Below are 26,076 nucleotides of genomic sequence, written 5' to 3'. Positions count from 1 at the left end.
TAACCAAGACAAGTTTATGACAGTATATATTTTTGGTAAGGAAGTGATGGGTACATGTAGGATCCTGTTTAGAATTAAGAAATTTTTATTATTTTGAAATGTTAGCATAATAAGTTTTTGTGGTTCAAAATTTTCAGGTATAAAAATCCTGTTTTTTTTACCTTTTCACAAATGGGGAATTTTTTTCAAAATTTTAAACACAGAGTTGAGTTTTCTTTCCCAAAAATAAATACTTTCAAGTACTTGTCTTTGCTACTTAAAAGATTTAGTGAAAATGAAATACAAAATTCTGCAAAAAGCGATCATGTGTGCACCCTTAATCATTGCTTAACTACCATTTTATCAGTAAAAGTGCAAAAGCAATTAAGTGGGAAAAAAGGAAGAAAAAAAAACCCAGAAAAAAATGCATTACCCAGTTTGCATAAGTATTTGATTACAACTTTACAAAGATATTTTTACCAGACATTTGTAAAATGATATATTTATAAGCAGTTTGCATTTCACACAAGAACATAACAATAATGAGTTTCTTGGCATTTTCACAAAGCAGCATGTTAGTTCACATAGTATAGCCAATCTTTATATTTACAAAATAAATGATTTGTAATATTCATATACAGCCTATAACAAAAAAAATAACTCAATGATATACGTAACTAAACAAATATGTTGTTAGATTCTACTTGCATGAATTCTTCAAAATACAAGAGCATCGGCTATTTGAAACAATGGTCAAATTAGTTTTAACACAAAACAAACATAATTTCTTTGACACAAATTCAAAGGAACAAACTCAAACAAAATGCATATGCCAATGTCAAGAAAATATCTTTTTACATATTTATAATAACAAAAAAATATATAATTACGAGTGGCACACATATGGTGTATTTATACCAGCATAAGAGATTGGTCACTGAAAAGGGGGATAAATTTTGAATAAACAAGACAAAATATGCAACATTGGTTTTGCATTCACCTATACGTTGTGGTAGTCCTTTTTTGTACCACCTTCATGTAACCAACCAGCAAGTAGCACTCACGGGGTAAAGCCTCTTCAGCCCTACCATCATTCTTACCATATTGCTAATTGGTTCAATAAATCATTAATAGTCTTTTTGTAACCAATCAGTAGCTAGTACTCATGGGGTTAAGCCTCTTCAACCCTACCATCATTCTTACCATGTTCCTGATTGGCCCAATAAATTATCAAAGTCTTCTTGTAACCAATCAGCAGGTAGTACTCATGTAGTTTAGCCTCTTCAGTCCTACCACCATTCTTACCATGCTGCTGATTGGCTCAATAAATCATAATAGTCTTCTTGTAACCAATCAGCAGGTAGTACTCATGTAGTTTAGCCTCTTCAGTCCTAACACCATTCTTACCATGCTGCTGATTGGCTCAATAAGTCATAATAGTCTTCTTGTAACCAATCAGCAAGTAGCACTCATGGGGTTACATATTATGTTAAATACTCTGATCCAAATAAGTGCAGAATAGAAAGACTTACAATGCACTCTGTTGGTTATCTTCATGATGCATATTTTAAAGTTACAATACAAAATAATATACACAAATATAAAACAATGCATAACTATAAACAAAAGCAGGATGATAATGATGTAACATTTTAAGGGATAAAGCGTTAACGGTGAGTAGTTGCACTTGGGTACCTATAAATCTATATGCAGATTTGGTTATACAGATGTGTATGGAGTACAAAAAAGTCAACTGTGTGTGCTGCCTGGTGCACAAAAGGGTTAACAGAAAGGGTTAACATTTCTGTACTCCAGGCAGCTAATGCAATAGCTTTTGTGTTTTCCAAGCAGTCGAAATGAAGACGACTCAAATATTTGATATGGTTATCTTGGCGAGAAAACCAGTTTCATATTCAATGGGATACTTCCTCAACTTTGTCTTATGACTAATACTTTCAGGGCTTGTTACTTACATATAATGTGGAAAAATACTTTCAGGTTTTCCACTGTCAAATGTCCACTGTTAGTTAAAAACACGTTTTTCAAAATTTGTAAATTCATGAGTTAAGTCTTGCAAGACAAGTTGTACACATTACATGAACTTTTTTAAAATAAGAAACACTGAATAGGCATATCAAATTTTAATTTTCGCAATCATTGGTAATTTTTGTCCCTTTGTTGAGCTTATCAACATGGCAAGTGTGGCCATTTTTTATCCAAGAAATTATTAATTATTAAGATTAATCACAATTTGAACATTTAACCACAATCAAAGAACCCTAGCTGGCATCACTAGTACATGCTCTAAACCTGTATTTGTGGCATGCTCGTTTGTGCCTATACTAATATATTTTGTAATGTTTTAAGGCCTGCCTATTTGGAATTGAAAATAGTATACCATATCTTGATTTAATTTGGATTCAAATTCTCTGCCCGTTATATCCAAACTTTTAATTATGTAAATGCACCACATTTTATAATTTATATAAATTACCTGAGAATTAATCATGTTGTACAAAATTTGATATTGTCAATGAAATCAATTTCAATAAAAAAGTTTCCAAATAAATTATTTTCATTGCATTTATAATTATCGTAAATATCATATTATTAATTTCAATTCTGTAAATACTGCATATATTTACATTTGAGTCATATTTATGGTGAACTATTAAAATCAGCATTATTTTTGTAATTCTCAATTCGTAAAATATCAACTTCACAATAAACAATCAATATTTCTTTTATAATCTTGATTTTCATATTGAAACCAAAGTTTAATTACTTTAATTACATTGAATTCTTATGTTCCAAAGTTTAGTATGATCATAAACTTGCAATTCAATGCCACAATACAAACTGTAATCAACTGAGAAAAAAAAATTGAAAAAAAAAAGCAATTTCCTTCATTCAGACTTGTCTGTTATCACATGTAAACAATTATTTCTAATAGTTGCACAAACATAAATGTATGATGTGTGTTTACAATAACACAGTAAATTTGCATCCAGGTAGTGCAAGAACATAGCAAGTAAATTCAAGTTGAATAGCTGCTTCATTGAAAATTGATTACATATGCAGCAGCGCAACCAGCACATTATAAAAGATGTTGATTCTATTACATCCCGGGTAATCAATATTATTACTAATTTACTTGAAGCTTGTGTATGAATTATCTCCATGTACACTTCTGCCTTTCTTACAGTGTCCCCGATTGGTTAATTACACAATACAATCATCTGGTTAACCAATCAAAATCAAGCTTAGTTCTCTATACAAATTTAAGGCTTCTTACAATATATCTGATTGGCTCAAACATGATATACCCTTCTTTGCAACCAATCAAAATAGTTCTTTGAGGCTGGTAATGTCCATTGGGCTCACAAAAGATTGGTTTTATAGTAATTATGCAAATGGCAGCTATGGCTACTCTTGCACTCACATGGTCAATTTAATATCTGCCTCATCATACATAGTACATGGTGTTACTTGGAAACTTAACAAAACCAGGTCAGCATAAAATAACAATGAAATTTTGTTTTATTCATTTCCTCCACCGTTTCCAAGTGATAAAACACGACCTTGCTATGTGCTTAATGAAGCTTATGTTATGATTGTGTACCTTTATATTATTGTGACAACATTAATATTGACTACATGTACCACACCTTGTATTTTACCCACAGAGTGAGTAATTTGTTGTGGTTTACAAAATAGCTATGTATTTGAATGGTTCGTACAATATACCAATGAAACAATGTTTGTAAAAACATTTTTCTTTTACTGTTTTGAGTTGCAATTTTGCAGAATTTGTGACTCAGTGTGTGCTTGATTCAATTTTCCATCAATTAAACATGAAAATCATGATGGTAAATCAATTCACATATCAATTCAGCATTATTTATTTTCTTTTATTTATCAAATATTGTGTAATTTCTTAAATATTGACACGCTTTAAGAGAGTTAATTTTGTGCAATATATGAAGTGGAATTTTATGTGACATGCTCTGATCCACTCAGACTTATTAAGTCAGAAATTGTGAAAATATAGTTATTATAATTTTTAACTTATTCAGTACAAGCTTACTTCAGTCTTCTTTTATCGAGTTTGGTACCTCATTTTTAGCCAAACAATTAAGAAAATACTACAATACTAAAATCCACAATGCTTGGCGACCCGGCTTGGCGATTGACCCCAGTGCACGAGCTTTCGCCGGCAAACTTTCGAGGCGTGCAAGCGATGCTGTTTGTCAAGTGTTTACCGGTAAACATTGTGCAATGGAAACTGACCGTTATCCGTCTTTCGCCGCTATCTGACGGCGAACAGTTTTACCGGTAAAATGCAGGGGACTCAATAGAAACACGCTATATGAGATGAGACATAGTTCAGGAAACCCCATTGATCAATCATTGCACAAAATTTGACCTCAATTTGTAGGGAATGAGTTTATGTACTAAAAACATTAAAGGTTATTCTATGAATGTATACATATATTAAGGTTAAAGATCTGTGTCGTGACCATAGACTACTCAGACTAACCACAAACAGTCAAAGTCTCGGCATCACCTGATAATGAGAGCCGATCAATCCATGAAGTGCGTCAGACGAAACTGCTATGCACATACCGCATATTTTTACTGTCTTTTGCGTGAACGCGACACAGAACAACGCAAAGGCATGCAACGCTAGCATGTTTGTTAGACACGCACGATCGAACGATTGGCCCTCATGAATATGCGAGAATTCACAGCATACAAAGCACTGGGATTTTGGCTGTTGATGTATAGTCTGTATTAGTCTGTGGTCGTGACAGAGATGTTAGATGTTTGAGATTGTAGGGAAAAGTGAGCCAAAGGGTGGACGTAATAGATTCATTGACATTATCATCTGATCTCTGTTCTTGCATCCAAATTGAATCAATAGTAACAACATATTTAACAAATAAACAAATAGTATTCATTTCTATGCAATAAAACAATACACTCCATTATGTTATTTCAAATTTGATGAAAGTGTCAGTAATGTTAATGGACCTGGAGCCCATTTTACAAAGACTTATGATTGATCTTACCTAATATCAAATGTAAATGCCCTATTAAATCAAACATAAGATTGATCATATGTCCTAATGAAATGGGCCCCAAGGTCAATGTCACTGTACGTAAGTAGACAAATATCTTTCTACATTGAATATGAGTTGTTAGTGTACCATTTTTCAGTTTCTGTACCTTTTATGTGAAGTAAATTTAAACAAGAAATTCAACCTGATTTGCAGTAGTGATCATTAGCACAGGTTAACAATGATTTTTTACAAAGAGTTATTATCTACTATCTTCTTAGAAATCGATAGCTAGCAAAATTTGCACAAAAGTTAACCTCTTTATTCATAACTTTTAGGAAGATAGCAAACGTGAAAAAGTGGAAGACAATTCTATTCCTAAATAAGCAATGCATGACGGATTCCATGATTTCTATACGTGGGCAGTATTGGGCTATTCCATTTAAAATCCACACTACCCCTGTGGAAGATTTAGCTAAAGTCTTCCACAGAGGGAGTAAGAGTTATGAATAGAATAGACAATTGGGTATCTTCCATTTGAAATACTCACTCCAGTTGTGGAGTATGAGTTTCAAAATGGTTAACCCTGACCACTTACATTTGAAAAACATACTCCCCCTAAGGAACTTATTTCCAAAATCTTCCACAGGGGTAGTGTTTATTTCAACTGGAATAGCCAATATTTGCAGTCAAGACTCATAACATCAATACAACAATCAACCTCATCATTATCAATGGTTTGCAAAAGTACAATCAAACCTCAACAATCTGGCTGCCTTTTGTATATATTTCTCACATGTTAGCTAAATAGAATATTTTAGCTAAAGAAAAACATGTCTTATGACCTTCTTTTCATGCAAATTCTTTTTTGTTGTCTGCAGTACTGTTTAGTAACTTGAAAGAGTACTTTTTTTCATGGTAACGACTGGTTTCCAAATTTTGCACTTTTGGACAACCAATCAATGCAGAATAACACAATAGCTTCATGCATATTATGACAATTTTTGACTCAACTAGCCTAAAATGGCCGGATAAATGAGCTTGGACTGTGCGCATATATGTTGGCACTACTTCGCTTTCTACTGACTTTCTTACTTAGTACTAACAAGAATGTAATATGACCTTGATAAATAATAATAGATTCATTTACTCATATGATGAAACAAATCATCAACACAAAGAGCATCATTATGTTGAGAGAATTTAATACTTTGGTTTCCTGGACAAGAGAACTTCGCAGGGAATACACTTTCACAATTTTCACATCAGATGAGAGCACTAACAGCAGTCAGCAAAGTAGTTCATACTACTTGAAGACAATCCCTGCATTGTAAATTAGGGTAGGTTTCTTCCTAAAATAGCACCTTATAATCGTATGGATGGGGAACGAGTTACTGTACACACACCATGGAATGTTAAGTCTGTCCTTCATAAGTTTATGGTGTGTAACTCTTTCGTTTCCCCCAGTCGCAATATGTCCTATACACGAGCTGCAGCATCGTAATGTGAAATCTCCCTATCGTAATAGTCTCTTTCGTCTCGTCTGTGTTTACGTAATGATCCGTACCCGCTGTTGCCATAGTAATTGTTCTCATCGTATCCTCCCCGCGGTTTTTCGTACTGACGATGGCTTGTGCTTGGTCCATTTGCATACGGTCTTGATGACGACTGGTCGTTTGGATAGTGGTTGGAATACTGGGGAGCATCGCCTCCACCACCCACGCGTCGTGGATGAGGGCGCTCGGAATCAGAAGAATTCACTTCCCTGGGGGCGGTGTTATAGTACTTGTTTGGTGGTTCTTGTCTGGGGCGTCGGTGGTGAGATCTGAAAACAGAAAGTGTTATATTTAGAGGTTAATAACTCTGATCCTTGGGATGGAAATTTGTTCCATGGGATGACAAATTCGCAATTACTTGATCGCCATTTTGAAGCCATCTCCTCCATACAGTGCCTTCACAGCAGTAATATCTTCATATTATGTGCATTTGATCAACTATATAAACTAATGAATGTGTTTAATATGACCAATGTGATTAAAAGATTCCATATATAAAGAATCCTTATTAAAGGGCGATTTCATGAAAGGTCAATAGTTCAAATCTGCCTCCAGAAAATATGATGCATGGAGCAAGTACAAAGCAAATGAGTCAATCAATATAACTTGAACTGGGGATTTCTTTTGTGCTTTATGCATGCATCATGTCTTCTGGAGGGCAATTCCACAAAAGGTCATTAGTTCAAATCTGCCTCCAGAAGACTTGATGCGTGCATAAAGCACAAAAGAAAACCCCAAATGATGTAATATTGATTGACTCATTTGCTTTGTACTTGCTAAAAAGAAAAGGAAAGAATTCAGGATTGATGACTTCTTAGTTTTGGCATAATCATGAACCAAATACCGGAAATGTTATACAATAGTTTGAACCAAACTGCCAAATAATGATCGATGCATAAGAACAGCTTGAATTGAAAGGAAACCACTCCTATTAACCCTAACCCTACCCGTGTTTTTTTTTTATTCGGAAGGGAAAGAAGAAACAAAAAAGGAGAGAAGATGAGGAGAAAAGTCACTTGGCACCCCCGGGATTCGAGCCCGGGACCCCTTGCATGCCACGCAGAAGATCCCTAACATGTAGCCACACAGGTGACGTTGGCCCAGCCAATGATTCCATGGGTATATATGACTTGGGCTGATTGTGTCATCAAGTCACGTGGAATGCATGCACGCAGAGTGGTTTTAATAGTGAGCTTTAGTGAGACCTAGTTGGGTTAGGGTTAAACTACTTGTTTCTTTTAATTAATAAATTAAAATAAACACAATATAACTAACCTTTCAAGACTTTGGTATCCATATCTATCTGGTGGTGGTGGGGGTCCTCTTCTGTCCCTGCTGTACCTCGGATCTCTCGGATCATATCTTCCATCTTCTGGCCTATGCCGATGATCGCCTTTCTCGGGCGGCCTTTCTCTTGGATCGTCACGCCTTCTGTATCTCTCATCCTTCCTGTCATCTCTCCTGTCATCTCGTCTGTCATTCCTGAACTCTTCTCTCCTTGTTTCATCTTCCTTTTTAACATCGCTCTTGTCTTTTACTTCTGGTTCGTCTTTTCTGTCTTCTTTCTTGTCTCCTTTTTTGCCACGTCTTATAGAATGCCTCTTTTCCTCTTTCTCAATTTTCTCTTTCGGAGGCTCTTCTGTCTTATTAGTTCCTTTATCTTTATCTTTATTTTTATTTTTACTACGATCACTCGCTCTTCGACTGAATTTGGAAGATTTGATACTCCTTTCACTTTCTCTTCTTTTGAGTTGCTTTTCTTCACTTTTATCTTTCTCAGACTTTTCACTTTCTTTCAATTGTTCTTTTTCCACTCTGTCTGAAGACTCTGCCCTGTCACCATGATTAAGTTGATCTCGAGAACGATCATGTCTCTCCTCTCGCTGATCAAGATATTCACGTGATCTATCCTCTCTGCGATTGTGTCGTCTGTCATCCCTTCTGTCGTCCGGTCTACCATTCCATCTTTCATAGGTTCTATCACCTCTATCATTATGTGGCTCTTGTCGATATCGTGGGTCGCGACCTCTATCGTCGCGACCTCTATCGTCGCGACCTCTATCGTCACGATGCCTTTCATGTCTATCGCCATGATTGGCTTGGCGATATCTCTCTTCATAAAGTTTATCATCATATCTGTGTTCTCTTTGCCTGCCATCATGGGATCTATCAGAACGATATTTCTCATCCCGATCATGACTGGGCATATCTTCGCGGCGTTCATCTCGGGGCATATCTTCACGACGTTCAGCTCGACTCTCTTTCCTCCTATCAGAACGGCCGTCATCGCGAGCAAATCTGCTATCAACAAAACCGCCCTCGTCGTCATCGTCTTCCTTGTTCTTATTGACATGAGGATCAGATTCTCTAGTCCTATCATGTTCATGTCTTTCCCTTTCATTTCTATAGCCATTGCTCATGGGTTTCTCTGGCGCTTCATAATTACGTTCCTGCCTATAATCATGTTCGCGATGATCTCTTCTATGGTCGGCTTCAGAGTGGTGACTTCTATTAGTGTCGGGAAGGCTGCTGTGACTGTGCGGTGAACCTCGTTGTTCCTTAGGCATCTGAAAGCAAAAACCAAATACCAACATGAGCCTAGTTGTATGATTTCTGAAATAGTTAAGCTTAATGATCCTTGATCGCCATATTTTGTATAACATTTTGTGATCTTGTAATTAGTTAAGTTTATGATCCTTAATCTGCATATTTTGTGAAAAATTTTGTGATTTTGTAATTAGTTAAGTGCCTGATCCGGAACTTAATTCCCCCAACACATTTAAATAGAAAATAAGCTGAATACTGCACTCACAAAATGTCTGTCATTGTCTTTTGTCCTTTTTACACAAAATGTCTTTTATTATCCATTTTACAGACTATTTTCTGTAAATTGCCACTGGGAAGGATTTCTAGGGATATATTCAATATATCAATAAAAAGCTGTATTTTCTCAATTGATTTTCCAGAATATTCTCTAAGAGCCCTGTTGTGGAAACTTATTATGATGACTTTAAAACAAAATGCAACAGTTTAAAATTGGTGAAATATGAAAATTAATGACACAAGAGATTAGCATTTAAAAGTAACTTAGGCTAGCTGCATTAACATAGTCAAACCACTTGTGCACAAATGTCTCCAGGTCAACTGCAAAAGTGGCTCCAATTGAATGTTTCAATCATGAGGCAATGTAAACTGAGCTCAAAAAGAAACTTATAATTTTTCACAAGGTCATATCTTGAAATCCTGTCCATCAAATTGAACAAAATTACACACAGGTTTACTTCAATACTCTACTCTTAACACATGTCAGTAACCAAGCAGTCATCCAACTGACACAACAGCAAAATGCACTGACATGGAACAGCTTCCTGGACCACATTCACAGCCCAGCCATGTTTCATGAAAAAAGTGCATGAAAAGCAGAAAGCAGCACCGTTTTATCATCTGTGCAAGGATCTTGTGTGCATTCTCACAGATTTTTTGTGCTGTGTCAAATGTTGGGCTGTGAAAGTGGAGGAAGTCCATGAAGCTGCCCCATGACAGTGCATTTTGCTGTTGTGTCAGTTGGACAACTGCTTGGTTACTGACATGTGTTTTGAGTAGAGTATTAAAGTAATCCTCTGTGTAATTTTGGTTCATTTTGATTGACAGTATTTTAAGATATGACCTTGTGATTCACAAGTTGTAACAAAATATAAGTTTCTTTTTGAGCTCAGTTTACTTCTGCTACATAAAATAGGTCTAAAAGCATCATTACAGAACCTAATTCCAGAACTTTGTTATAAAGTTTAAGGTTAACATTGAAGGGCATGTAAAATCAAACTTTGCTTACTCTTGGAGATGGTCTGCCGTATCTGTCAACCTCCCGCCCATCAAGAAGATCATCGTCCAAATCATCATCTACATATCTGCCTTGCCTCTCTCTGTGGCGTTGTTGATATTGTTCTCGTAATTGCTGCATGCGTTCCGATTTACTGAGTGAATCATTTGGTGGCTTCTGATGGTCCTCATCATCGCGTAACCTATGTACGTCTTGGTGAATTCGAATGCTGCAAAGAAGAAGAAAACGGACTTTCCTTACAAATTTGGCATACTGAAGACATCTCAATGAATGCTTTCTTTGTTAATGCCGTTTCTGTGGTTCATTATCAGCTATGTGCTAGTCAGGGTTTGTTTTTGCATTGCATACCAGGATTTATAAATGTGATCTGCTACCACGAAATGAGTGTAAAGTCGCAAGTTGGTAGTTTCAAGACATCCTGGCAGACTGAGTTGATGTTCTTTGTTTGCTGCTCACCTGTACAAGCCAGTAGTATGTCCTTCGTAAATGGCCCATTGTGCCCCCATTCACAAAGGACATAGTTAGTTATATTCCTGGCTTGAAAAGGTGCGTGGCAAACAAAGAACACCAAAGCAAGCAGTAGCCAGGGCATCTCGAAACTACCAACTTGCGACTTTCTGCTCATTTTGTAACAAATGGTAACTTGTAAAGAGGGGATATCTTTTCCATTGTAGAAACTGCTATACAAATATTGTTTCAATTGTGTAGCAATTTGCAATGCGATACCAGGTTGCTCTAATGGTAGTGTATTTTCACAACTTTCATCTATAATTAAATCTTGCTTTTGTAACCGACAACAAACATTCACATCATTGTTCACAAGCAGCCTACTTACTTTTGATGGTCTTCATGGTTCTTATATTTATCCATATCATTGTGCCTATCTGTTGTAATAACCTCATGGCTACGGATATCTTCTTCTGTGGGTGAAATTCCACCAGCATCTTTTCTATTTTTGCCAAACCTAGAAATGATAAAGATATAAGACAAAGGCATGGCAAATTAATACAAATTACATTTCAGATCAAACTTGAAATTACAAAGTTAAATATCTGAACAGGCTGTCTTAAAGGTGGATGGTCAGATTTGTTTTATTGGAGTTTTCTACAAGCCTTGAAATAAGCGGACTAGCACCAGGAGTTTTTAAACATTGCTCCTGGTTCACTGGGATTTTACAATAACCAGGAGCAATTTCTGAAGAAACAGGAGCAATTTACAAATAGTAAATCCTTTTCTGCATACAAATAACAGCATACCAACACTACTGCATCAAGTGCAAAACTGGAACCAGGACCAATTTATTTTAGAAAATTGCTCCTAGTTCGTGTGAATTTTACAAGAACCAGGACCTATTGATGGCTTTACAAGGGCCAATTTGCTCCTGGCTCCTGCTTATTTAAAGGCTTGGTTTTCTACAATACATGAAAGCCCATCACCTTATTAATCATCTTTCAAGTTTGAGTTAAAATTTTCAGGCTGTTCGGATATCAGAGCTGCCAACATTGGAATATGTAAATGCAGAAGATTTCTGCGAAGTGTAAAAAAGCTCAGGATGTGGCGCTCTCACGCCAAGGGCAGCGGCCCTTGAGTGGGATCAGCACCTCGAAAGCTCCTGGATGTTAGCTTTTTGAGACCCTTAAAAATGCCTTAACAAAGCTACTCAACCTTTTTTATTTTTGCAAAAGGACAGGACAGTGGGCGAATAATTGATTTTGTTTTGGTTTTTTTAGCCAGATGGCTGTAAATGCAGAAGTTTTAGCCAGATAGCTGTAAATGCAGACAATTTAATATGTTTTGCAGAAGACAGAAGATTGCCAGCAAATGAGGAAGTCTTCTGCAGGATCAAGAAGGGTTGGCAGCTCTGGGATATACCATACACAAAAAATGTGTATCAGAATGGCCTGTACAGAACAGTTCATACTGGTATACCACCATGGATGTGGCTACAGCTTTTGTTCATACTATCTAAAGAAAATGTATCTTAGGCCTAAATTTGGCTGGAGTTATGAGAAAACTATGAGCCTTCATTATATGCCAATTTTGATATTGAAAAGTGTGGGGGGGGGGTGACCATCAATCAGGTCACCCACCTTTAAAATAACCTGTTTTCACAATATCCAAATATCGGTATTAACTTTTTGCAGTGAAAGTCACGTAGCAAAAATTTACCCCACAGAATGCACATACTGATAAATGTTTGCCTGTCCTCAACATGTTAAAAGTAGCATGAAATAAACATGGACACTGTCGGGCTGATGTGTACATTACTTTGAGATGTCTGTTCATTCATTCTAAATTTTATGCACTGTCAGTTGCAATTTGATAAGAACTTGACTACAAAGTCAAGTCAATTAAGGCGTGAATATAATCACATTTTTTCTTGAATTTCTGTAAAAGTCACAATTTTTACACGGTTAAATTGTCACGCTTTGTCACTTATGAAATGTTTCACTTGTTTTTAGCTTCCTTAAATTGGGCTATTACAGTTGAAATCCACACTACCCTACTATACTAAATATCTTCCACAGGGGGAGTATGTTTTTCGGATGTAATTGGTCAGAGTTTATCACTATGAAAACCCATACTCCCTCTGTATCTTCCACAAATAGAGTGAGTATTTCAAATGGAAGTTACGCAATTTGTCTGTTCTAATCAAAACTTGTACTCCCTGTGTGGAAGACTTCATCTAAACCTTCCACAAGGGCTGTGTGGATTTTAGATGGAATAGCCCATTGACCTATGGACAAAGTGAGCATACACGTATATGGGTGTTGTTATAATTTTTTTGCGGTACCTGATTGGAACATGAAAAGCATGATATTAAATGTATTACAAAATTGGCCATTTTTGTATAATGGCCATTTTACAGCATATAGGGGAAGCAAGAAGCAATTTGAGAAACAAACTGATGAAACTGCCTGCAGCATCCGACTGAAATTGTTGGCAGCAAACTTGAGACAATAATAGGACAATTTCGAAGAACCTTGTGGAATTTGACAATTCATTCTATTGTGATAGACAGCTGAAGGTCATAACATGACAACTTCATGTTAAAGACAATATATATGACAAGTTTTCATTGAAATATACATCTAGGCGAGGTTGTGCATTTCCAATGATATGTCTAGTACAATAACAATAAAATCCTAGTGAGCTGTGTAAGCTTAAATGTTCTTTAGAACAACAACCTACTGTCAACGACAATATATGATGAAATCAACTTTAAAGGTTTAATACATTAACAATAAATTCTCATGGAGCACTCTAGGATAAAATGTTCATTGCCATGTGCTCCTCCTCATCATCCTCATTATTATTATTAATTTATCATCATGATTATTATTACTTTTATTATTATTATCATCATTGTTTTATTATTATCTCTTAATGTAGAATCATGCATTAACCTTTCTTTCTTAATCAATTCCAATATCATAATTCTGTACATCATTTTTTATTTGAAATGAAACGTGCTTGAACCAACCTACTTTCCAAACTGAGATGAGAATATGACCTAAATGTTAATGATTTCCAAGTAGAATTATGTGACAGGATCAAGGGGAATGAGTCACATGTCGACCCTGGTGGAATATGAGTTTTACATATTTTTCTATAGAGGACATATAGAGCTTTCAGAAACTGAAAATCCTATGTTGATACGACTTTTCTTTACGAAGTTACGCCATTTATCAACCGCTGAAAACAATACAAAACAAAGAATTTTAACGCTTTCTTTGCCAATATATCAAAATCAATATAAGCGACATCCGACTCGTTTCCCTTGGTTGTGTCACATATGCTTCTCATGCAATATTTCATCTTTCAATCCAATATCGCAATTCTGTACCAATTACACTTATAAATCGTTTCCTTCTTACTAAAATATTAAGCAAGCTTTAATTCATGAACCTACCTGGTTTCCAAGTGTGCATAAGAATGTGGCCTAAATGTTTTTAATCATTAAAATGATTTTCAGCAGTGCCAAGTAGAATATATGCATTGTGTGTACAATATTTCATCTTTCAATCCAATATCATAATTCTGTACCAATCACACTTATAAATTTTATTTCCTTGTTACATGGCAAAATATAAAATGAGCTTTTATTCATAACCCTACCTGGTTTTAAATCTGGGATAAGAATACGGCCTAAATGTTTAATGATTTCGGTGGTGCCAAGTAGAATATATACTTCTCATGTCATATTTCATCTTTCAAACCAATATCACAATTCCTGTACCAATCACACTTATAATTGTGTTTCCTTCTTACATGGCAAAATATGAAATGAGCTTTTATTCATAACTAACCTGGTTTCCAGAATTGCTTATATTTATTGATTTCAGCAGACCCTAACCATTTCATCGATGTGAAATAAAATAAAATATTTGTATAAATGGTTTCGCTTTGTGATTGTTTTTTGTATCATATATATTATTTGCTTTTTAATCTCTGAGCAGTGCCTATCAGAGTTTCTCTCTGTTGGCATTTATTATTTTGTCACAAAAAAAAAAGTCATTTTCATTGATTAAAACAATTGTTTGAAATTGCAATTTTGCATTATTGCAAGCAGTTTAATCTCCCAATTCATAATCTAATGCTATATTTACATTCCATCCATTTGCAATAGCGACATTGCTTTCGGAAAGCGCCATTTCAAAAGCGATGGTTCATTGATTTGGCATTTACACATATCACAAGCAATCAAACTAGGGATAAAACTTTGTACTTGCAGATGATAGCTTATTTGCAAATTTAATTGAAGTATTAAACCTTCGTACAATAATAGCTTTTTTCAAGTTTGTGAGAAATAAGAAAAGTTAAACATAATAGCTTTATTGTTGCTCATTTTTAATATCACAAGCAATCAAACTAGCGGATAAACTTTGTACTTGCAGATGATAGCTTATAACTTCAAATTATAACAGCTTTATTGTTACTCATTTTTACTGTTTTACACTAAATTACTTTTGAAAGTTGATGATCAAGAATAGCAAATTAATTTGTGATATAATACGATATGGCTGGACTAGGCAGTGATTGGTCAAAGCAGTTCACATGATCAGGGATGTTGCTCAAGAGTTGAGGATTTTCAACACACAAGAGCATCACCATTTTTGCTTTCGGAATGGATATCAATCTACATACATGTATTAATCAACGATCCTGAAAATAAGTTCTGTGTTAAGACCATGAGTGCATGGATTTGCAAAATAACATGGCATATAAATTCAGCCTTAAAGGGGCATTTTGTGATCCATAGCCTCATCCCCACTTTTCTCACAAATTAAAGATGACACTTAAAAAAAAGACGTCACTTTTCAGCAATGCCAGCTGGGTTAATCAGAAAGATGAGACTCTTATGATTAATTTTAAGCCGGCTGGCACCTTTGTTAAAAAATGTTGCATGTAAAATCTTACCTAGAGCAGATAGACCGATGGTAAAAATATAAACAAAACCATGTACAACTCGCAAACGCAAGTCTGAATCAACTGAAATTTTGGGAATATATTTTTTCATGGATATCCATTACTCAAACATACAATAAAAAAGATGATACTAGAATCACAAAATACTACTTTAATATGAACCCCTCCCTTTCAATTGAAATGATCATACAGGGGACGTGCTGCAAACATGGGTAGCATTTTCGGCCTTTTGGTATATCAATGGCCCCTTTTTATAGGCCAATTTTGGTATATATGGATGGTTCCTTTTTTTAAATTTCCTCAATTTTGCAGAAAATAGCCCGATTTTGCCTCACTGTAGCCAAAATTGTTGAAATCTGCCCATAATTTGGTGAGAAAGTTGTCAAAATTAACAATTTGTGTTAAATTTGGAAGAAAATTTTGACATTTGGTATATCGCTAGGTCCAAATTTCTTGCAAAATTGGTATATTGATTGATGGGTCCACTTTCAAATTCTCAGCAGCACAACCCTACCCAAACCAAACTTGAGTCCCCTCCCCTCAGGAGTTCATTACACCCATACATGTATGTATGTACTTTTCCACAATGATGTTTCAATGTGTTGGAACAAATACTCTAGCTCAAATACTTGAGCTATAATTGTTAATTGTTACATAAGACTACTGAACTGTGGCATTGGAATGATACAATGGTGGCTCATTTTATAAGCGGTCCATCAAAGATTTTCATTTTAGTCAGACAGACCCTACACCATACCGTGGAAACATGGCATGTTGCCTCAGGGGATCGACGCTAAGTCAGGTACCGCGTGAGCAAACTCAAAATAGCGCAAATAGCGAAAGCGTACACAAAAGAAACTTCAGCAGAAGATAAGCTTATGTCGCCAGGTCTGTACGCTGTACCGGCGTCAGCTGAATTCGAGTACGCTTAGAGGGCACAGGTATAGAAAATTCCAATCTGTGTATTAATAATCTAAGCCCTACACATACCACACACTATAAGCCTTTTCTTCATTAATATTTAAGCAACCTCGTTTGAAAGAAATTGGATTAACGATGAAACAGATTAGAATATTCAAATCTTATTCAGCTCTAGTACATTTAAAAGCTTAATTGAACTAAAAAAAACCATGACAACCATGAGCTGCAGAATCTTAAGCTTAAGGTTTATCTAAAAATGTTCATAACATTTTGCATATAGTAATTAGAATTCTGGTTTTGCTTTCTTTCTTCAACTTACTAGCCCACAAAGTAGATTATGTAGTTAAAACATTTACATTCATCCATATTTATACAGTTCAAGATTTTTAATTTTTTTAAAATTTCAAACATTTATTTTTATTTTTTATTCTTTTAAAGAGGGTAGCCAATAATCAATGAACTAGGCACTGGTTAACACAAGGGCTCTCTGAAAAGATCCATCATCTTTTGTGCTGAGTTTAATAGATTTTCAAGCTTAAGATTATTCCAAAATGTCAGATTTAATAAAAAATTATTATTATTATTATAATTTAGAGGTTTAAACCTTTGATCACAACACAAGTTGTGTTGTGATCAAAGGTTTAAACCTCTAAATTATGTTTACTACCAACACAGATGAACTTTCATTCTAATATTATTATTATTGTTGTGTTTGCAACTTATGAACATAATCATGTACTGAACTAGTGTAGGCAAAATATTTAATTCTCGATCATGAGAGGATGTACCTTCTGTGTACTGTTGTGGCAGTGTACTTTTCGTGGAACAATGCAATCGCGCGACCAAAGACAGTGATTGGTAAATTCTCAAAATATGTGCTTGCGCCATAAGTGTGTGGCTTTGCATAGTACACTTGACGCAAATAATTGTGCGTACTCCAAGTTGGCTCTCATGATCGAGAATTAGATATTTTGCCTACAGGTTGTAAAGGTTTGCCTGTCCTTCAATAATTACAAATTGGATTAAACTCCATTTTATTCTATCAAAATTGAAGCATTTTTATTTTAGATCCATACCAAAAGTAAAGTACCATTTATTTTCCTGTTGTAGCATGAAACATTTTAAGGTGGTTTTAGACAAAAAACATCTTTCATGATTGATTTTTGACTATTATTTAACTAATGATGTGCTGCTGGTCCAATTTCTTTTTAAATTTTTTTTTATGAGATGAGGCTGTGGATTACAATATGCTGCTGTTAAGAAAAAATATTATAAAAAGCAAAAACTATCAAAATATCAATTAAAATAAAACAAATTATGACTAAACACTAAGCTGAATCAAGATGCCATTATAGGTGTGACCGTGTCGAAAGCTATGCTGCTGCTAAACCAAGGCTTAAAAAAAAAAGTAGTTTTATAAGCAAATGTCAAAATGAAAGAGTCCAATTTAAAATCCACACTTCCCCTGTGGAAGATTTTGGAAATATCTTCCACAGGGGGGGGGGGGGTAGGTTTTTCAAATGTAATTGGTCAGGATTAATCATTTTGAAACCCATACTCCCCCTGTATTATGGCTTTACCTATATCGACCACAACTGGAATGAGTTTTTCAAATGGAAGTTACCCAACTGTCTATTCCATCCGAAACTCATGCAACCCTCTGTGGAAAACTTTAGCTAAATCTTCCACAGGGGTAGTGTGGATTTTAAGTGGAATAGCCCAATTATAAGTCTACACGCTGCTATGACTGGGATGAGAACTAAATCACCATGAACTACATTCTTACAATACAACATGAAATATCAATTAAATATTAAGCTCTACCCTGACAGGGCGTAAGAAAGTGCACGACACAATTGAAATTACATTAGTCCATGTCCTACAAATTGGTTGTATGAGACTTCACTTTCACTGTAATGTTTCCCTTATAAACTCAAAAAGTTTGCTGTTTTGATTAAGACTCAGCATTTTAGATTTCAAATACTGCCAATATTTTCTGGTTATTGGTATTTGTATATTGACTCCAAGTTTCCAACTTTATCCTTTTTATGTCCTTTTTCTTAATGCCAACTCATGATCACTGACCTCCTAGTTGCCTGCTAGAATGGCTTGATAAAATTAAGCTATTGTTATGGTACATCACACCTAAGGGGAAGAGAAAATTAAGCTCCCACTTCACAGTGCCACAAAAACATCGTAATTGCATGGCTTTTTTACCATATCACACCTAAATAGATGCACACACTGTCATGTACAAAGAGGGCGAGAATAAACCAATTCAATAAAGTGTAAGACAAATTAAGATGTCAGGGAAATCATCTTGAGTGGTTACATAATGCAACTTTGTGATTGTTACACAGATGATGTGTTCTGAACCTGAGACTATATTAGTTCTGAACAATAAGCTGGATTATATTGCGCAACCAGATTCATTGATTAAATTGCATTGCTTTGTTTAATTTCAAACACTTCTGCACTTTTTTAGCCTCATACAGCACTCCTGTAAAATATATTAACAATTACCAGATAGATGCAAACTGTCATAAAACAATCCAATCAAGTGTAGTACAAATTAAGAGTCAGGGAAATCTTGAGGTTACATAATGCAAGTTTGTGATTACTCTACAAATTATGTGTTCTGAGACTATATTAGTTTCAGTTCTGAACAATATGTCGGATTGCACAACCAGGCATAATATTGCTCAGGTTTTTTAACAAGCGAGGTAAGAAACAGTATATTTTGTATAGATTTTATGCAAAGACAAGTCAATGTCTTGGTTAATACAATAGGATTGACATTTAAGAAGGTTGCCTGATTGGTTGTATTGTGGAGACGTCTGGTGATGGTACATTCTTGGATATTTTTGTCTAATGTGGTGATTTAGCTGTAAAGCAATATGACCTTTTGGTATCAGTTATTGATGGAATTGTCATAGGCTAGTATTGTGAAATATTCTGACACATAAAATGTCTCTAATCTACAATCTTGGAAATAAGTCTGGAACACTTTTGTGTCAAACACAAAAAAACTGACCCCCTCTCCCCTGTGCAATGTTGGGAAATGCCAATGTCTTCAGCAGTTTTACAAAAGTGTTCCAACATTGATTGATGGGGGAGAGGAGAGGGGTAAATCATTGTTGTAGATGTCATGTTTGTCCATAAACAAAATACACATCATTTCCATGATCATTGCAAATTCTGCATGGAATTACGACAACTTGTACCAAGTGTTCCCAGTACTTTTTTTTTCAAGATTGTAGGCTTGTAGAAATGTACAACTGAAAATTCATTTATATCATTTACATATAATTTTAAAATTTGCACGGATATACTGTAATAATTTAACGATGGTATCTTATCGATACTGAGATGAATAAAGGTGACCTAAAAGATGTCATCTTAAATTTCCTTGATCATGAATCTAGGTCAGAATATGTTTGCAAAGGCACTATCAGTAATTGTTTTAGGGATGGCTTAAAGTCAATTAAATTATTAGGGTTTTTTTCCAAACAAAAAAATTGGTAAAATATTCAATTTCAAATAGCTACAAGTGTCTCCTCCAACATTGACTAAAATGTGACCCTTTACCCTTATTAGATAATTTAGGTTATATTGAAAAGAAAACGAGCAAAGGTTATATTCTTTACAAAATGCACAAAAATGGATAATTTGTTAAACTTTTTGATTTAGCGATGCATGTCTGCTCAAGTGTCGTCTGACTTCTTTCCATTGGTACCTAACTTATATTTACTTAAAGCTCTAAACAAATGAATAGATACTTATATTTCTAAGATTATCTTCTAAGAATGATTAAAATACTGTACCTGAACATTGATCCCAGTCCTTTGAAGACACCACCACTTTTTCTCTTGTCCTTACTCTTTCTCTTGCTGTTGGTTCGGTTCATTCCTGGCTCCATGCTACTCACAGAGGAATGATCGGAAGCTATGACGGATGGAAGTCCATTTGGTCCCTGACTACTTGATGTCATACCTGTAACAAATCAAAAAGTATCACCAAGAGTCGACAATGAGTAATAAATCATCTCAAAAACAAACATAATGATAGGCACTTTGGAAGACATTCACATCATGATGGCCAAGTAGGCGTCAAATCTGAAAATTATGAGACAAACGAGGACAGGGGTTCTGAAAACAAATAAGTTGTGAACTACATGAAATCTTTGACTTGTGAGACTTTATTTATTCCTTTGTTTTAACATACCATCATGTTTTGATTCCCAAACAATACCATCAGGGTGTAACATAGTTATGACCCTGTATGGCTAAGTTTACATGACACGCATTCATGATTGTCAATTAAATCAGATATAGTTTACACACCCAAACTACTTTAAAATATGTTAGTGACGGCTCATACATATTAGTATTACAGTATACAATGTCTGAATTGTGTATGGCAATTTTTTATGTGAGCCAGACCTGTATGCTGAAGCAATTGCCTCCTGTTCAATAGACCCTTCTTTGAATCTTTCTCAGAGGGTGTATCTAAATGGAGCTGCTTTATGTGTTCATTCCAAATTCATACTCCCCCTGTGGAAGATATTTCCAAAATCTTCCACAGGGCAAGTATGAATTTTAAATGGAATAGCCAAACTTTTGGTTACACTGTTCCAAAACAGTACAATTTCCCAAATCCCAACCCTACTCCTTAACCCTAAACAGACAATTTTGGATATGGCAAGATGATAGGCAAAGCGGCAAATCCATCAACATATTCTTGAAATTTTAAAACACCATTAGGAAAAAAAAACTTTTATAAATTTTCATTGATAAAAATAACCCTTCAAGCTTTCAAATGGTTGATCAACTCAGGCATGTTGCCATGGAAATTGCAAAAAATTGGTAGTTGGTGTGGTAGCTGTCAAACTGAAACACAGAGGTTTGGCTGCGTAATCAGTTAAGAGGAGGAATAATAATCAAGCACTCTGGCATAACGTAAACTAAAGATGAGGTGATGTGCCAATCTTAGCTTAGGTAGGTGATTATGGTATGGTACACCTTGTATTAAATTGAAATCAAACAAACAGTTTGTAATCTGATGAAAATAGAATTGATTCCACACAAAATCTATTTTAGCATCTGTATATTTAATAAAATCCCTATGAGTAAGGTACACCTGTTTGTTTGTTTTTAAATCCATAGAACATGTTGTTGCACATTAGGCTTATTTTATATGACATTATGTTGCAAAAACAAGCTTTACATGACTTGACATTTATCAACTGAAAATGATACATTGATGACGTCTAATCTGAAAGTTATAAACAGAGCAGTCTGTCGTCTCCAAACATGTACGAGTGGCAAAAATGTGAGACACTGCCTTGGAATGCTAATTGCCAGATAGCACAATAGATAAGTTGTTTTTGTGCATAATTTGTGCAGATAGCAGTTATCAGCATAGATGTGTATGCAAAACAAGTGATTTCAACATGTTGGCGCATTAATAAATTTGATCAAAAATATCCTTGTAAATACATTGTAGTGTTATTTGTAAGCAAAGCCTCCAATAATTTCACATGTAAAGAACAGAAATAAAGTGTTAAAAATGCGTTATCCGTGAATTTTTACAGTGTGGTTTCTCTCTTCAACTGCCGCTAACTGTATTATATAACAACAGCCAGTCAGTACCAATCAAAGAGAATTAATCAAGTGTTTGGCTCCGCATTTTGCTGCACATGAATGATAATCAGCGCAGGTGGTATCTGACTGATGAAACTTGTGTCTTAAATGAAGTGTACATTTCAATTCAAGTGTGCTTAGTCATCAAGCAGCAGATGATGACTTTGTTTTATCTGTATCACCAGGGTTACACCTACTATTACTACTATTGATAATTAATACCGTGCCCGAAAATCAAACCAATTTGCACTAAGGCGCATGAAAAAAAAACCAATGGATGAAAACAAGAATAATATATAATACATAAAACATCCTAACATCAGATAAAGTCCAAAATCAAGCAAAATGAATAGAATTACTGATTGAAAGCAATATTGAACAAGTGTTGTTTAACCAGTTTCTTGAAAATGTCAATTGAAGAGGCGGTTTTGATATGTTTTGGTAATGCATTCCATAGTTTTGGTCCAAAACAAGAAAATGATCTGTCTGCAAAGGTTGAATTCTTGGTCTTGTGCTCAGTGAGTAATGAAAGAAGCAGTTCAAGTTGAACAAAGATGACGATGAGATGTTGAAACATGAAGCAAATCTGAAATGTACTCATGTGCTGTCTGGTGAAGGCATTCACCTGTCACAGTAGCTTATAAATCCCATTGAATTCTACTGAAAAGATGTTGTGTAGTGTCTAGTCAGACATCCAAAGAGTTTTACAGACATTTAACACTACTTATGGATGAAATTAATTTCTTGCATTGCAGCTCAAATAACTGTGATTTCAAAATTTCACTACTCAAACCTATGCAGTGTGCAGGTGACCTTGGTCTTACAGTTGTAACCTATACACCCCCTATGGAAGATATAACTGTACTATTCCACACAGGGAGTGTGGATTTCAAATGGGGTTACCTGAATGGGCAACTCCATTTGAAATATACAACCCCTGTGTGTGAGATTAAGGTCATGTCTTCCATAGGGGGTGTATGGATTTAAACTGGAATAGCCCATTGAGCTGGCTAATGCTGTCTTGATTAGAATATTATAATTTGTTGGCAGGGGTGTACAACAAAATGTACCCCTGGAGCTAGTTTGGCTCACCCTAGGCCTAGAAATTTGATGTGACTCTACATATGCACCTATTCAAACCAACTACTCTGTGAATAAGGTATTCGAAAATGGCAAAATATTAGTTTTTAATTTGTTAACCTTCATTTTTGTAATTTCCTGTTGATATTTATATCATACATATTTTCGGCAGGCAGAGCTCAAGCATTTGCACTATTTTATTTTATAACTTCAAACATTCATTATAACCTTGGGGAAAAATCAATAGTTATCTTTATATTCAAAATCATATGCATGAAAAGTGCAGCCAGCCAGCCATAACCAGGGCTAGATCCTGTGACATGCAGCAAAATTAGTCTTTCTCTATGCAAGCGGGATTTTTTCCATAAATTAAGTGAATGCCACATTTCAGTAAAATATATAATGGTTTTATTACTTTCTGCCGTTTTGCTGACATAAAATGGAATGCCAGCTTTGAATAGAGGTAATGCAAACCCAAGTCTCAATTGTTCTAGGTTTTAATCTAAACCATTTACATGCCTGTAACTCTTTTCTTTGATTGCTATATTTCTGAAATGATAAAATCAAGTAATTTCTCCCCTAACCCCAGAGCAAAATTAGCCACTTTTTTTTCTGTGAAATCTGTGCAAAATATGCATGTTTCCCCACAATTTCCTCACGAAAATTTGACATTTATGTGCAATTTTCCTGTGGCAATTTTCCCCAGTGCAAATCGTTTGGCCATGATCATAATCTAGATAAAATGCTCCAACAGAAAAATGAGTTGTGCAACCCTGGGGTCCATTTCACTAAACTTTACGAAGCTTCATAAGTCTCAAAATCATTTGTAACTTACGACGAGTTGTAAGTTCCATTACACTAGACATACCTATGAATGGTACCCTTCGTAAGTAATAGGCATTTACTACAGGGACCCTTCGTAAAGTTACTTCTGGTATTGGATATTCGTAACTTTACGAATGGTTACTAGCATTACAAAGGGTTCAAAAAGTTTAGTGAAATGGACCCCTGGTCTATCGTATTATCCATTGAACACCTCACCTGTCTCTTCTGAAGTCGGTGCGTCTCCATTCATAGGCATGTCATACGACCGATCCACAGCAGCACGGAAGCTCTCATTACAGCCACGACCTCGCACCACTTTTGCTCTTGGTCTGCCTGGAAACTCTTCGGTTGTAGTAACCTCTGCAACTGCAGCCTGAAGACTTTCCAAAGAGCTGGATTTCTTCAAGCCTAATCCTGGACCGATTTCTCTACGTTCTTCTTCGGTTACTGTAATAATATCAAGACAATATTTTGTTTTATTTGTTATTCATGCTATGTGATGATACTATTTGGATGCACCACAGTCTAATGTCCGTGTCAGACTTTCATGCTGCTTGCCGCTGCGGCAAGCGACATGACGTATCAGCCAATCATAAGTCTTGATTGTGTCCGTTTGTCTGTAATGTTTATGCGGCAAGCGGCATGAAAGTATGAAATCAGCATTATGGTGGTGTTATACTAGCAGTTGCAGAAATTTGAGAGACAAACCACTTGGTGATGAAACACTTTCAGTGATTGTACAAATGCTGCTGAACTGGTGATTATCAATCACAGAAAAATTTGATAGGGACTGCCAAGGAAGATACCTAAATTAAGCATACCTCAATAAATATGTTGTCTGCCTGAACTGTGCATCGATTTGATGTGAAAATCAAGTTCATTTCATTTCCTGTGAGGTTGTGAACGAAATATTATCTTTGGGATAAGATTCCAAAGCGTTTGTGCTATCATGACCTGCTGTCATAATTCAGTGTCAAAACTTTGTGTCATCATAATTCATTCACTGCCAGTTGCTAAGTGATATATGCAATTATATTAAGATAAGGTGCTTTTACAATCTATTCACTGCAATTCATTCATCTTGGTATAAAATGCAAATTTTATATACATATTAAGGAGCTTTTACATGTGATGGGAATAAAGCCATTGAAATAAAATTCAATCATGGTCAGAAGAAAAAAATCAAATCCATATGAATTTCAAAGTTTCAGCCTTAAACACATAGCTGTATCCCAGGAATGTTACGGTAACACCAATTCTTATTTCCCATCTACAATAATTACAAGAATGTTAACAGAAAATATTGAGTAAAATTTTGTTTCATCACATCACAAATTTCCTTACAAAATGTCATTCTGCAATTGAAGAACATTTATGGATTTATGGATTTACGGTTCATAGCTGAAAAGATAACATCTTTATGTAGATGTATAACAAGCATAAACATGCGAGCTTTTATTTGTAAGGTCACTTCAGTTCATGATGCAAATATAAATAAGACTTTCAGTCACACCCAAGTTTAGTATTGTTACAAGCACGTTATTGCAATCACGCTGAATGAATCATATGACATCAAATCAATTTTAATATCAATTAAAAAAAAATTGCTTTCAAAAGGCTACAATATGCAGGAAACTCCTCCAAAATGCATCATATACATGTGTATTTTTATGACAAAGACATAAAGAAGTCCTCAAAATTGATTTTAACCCCCTGAGTACTACCTGCCGATCTAACATTGC

The 26,076-nt window shown here is 35.2% G+C and overlaps 1 protein-coding gene across 1 annotated transcript in view; it reads right to left on the bottom strand.

Moving 5' to 3' along the window:
• Positions 1–3,373: 3,373 nt before the first annotated feature.
• LOC140147372 (partitioning defective 3 homolog) overlaps positions 3,374–26,076 on the bottom strand; it is a 138,211-nt gene continuing 115,508 nt past the window's right edge. The window contains exons 20-25 of the mRNA XM_072169149.1: positions 24,551–24,781; positions 20,612–20,780; positions 11,272–11,400; positions 10,428–10,644; positions 7,871–9,162; positions 3,374–6,864 (exon numbers count right to left, since the gene is read on the bottom strand). Of these exons, the coding sequence (XP_072025250.1) occupies positions 6,519–6,864; positions 7,871–9,162; positions 10,428–10,644; positions 11,272–11,400; positions 20,612–20,780; positions 24,551–24,781 (2,384 nt within the window). The 3' untranslated portion in view covers positions 3,374–6,518. The remainder of the gene's footprint in view (positions 6,865–7,870; positions 9,163–10,427; positions 10,645–11,271; positions 11,401–20,611; positions 20,781–24,550; positions 24,782–26,076) is intronic.

Source organism: Amphiura filiformis, chromosome 3, assembly GCF_039555335.1.
Source record: "Amphiura filiformis chromosome 3, Afil_fr2py, whole genome shotgun sequence".
Classification (NCBI taxonomy): domain Eukaryota; kingdom Metazoa; phylum Echinodermata; class Ophiuroidea; order Amphilepidida; family Amphiuridae; genus Amphiura; species Amphiura filiformis.
This window is presented reverse-complemented; position numbering and strand designations above follow the sequence as displayed.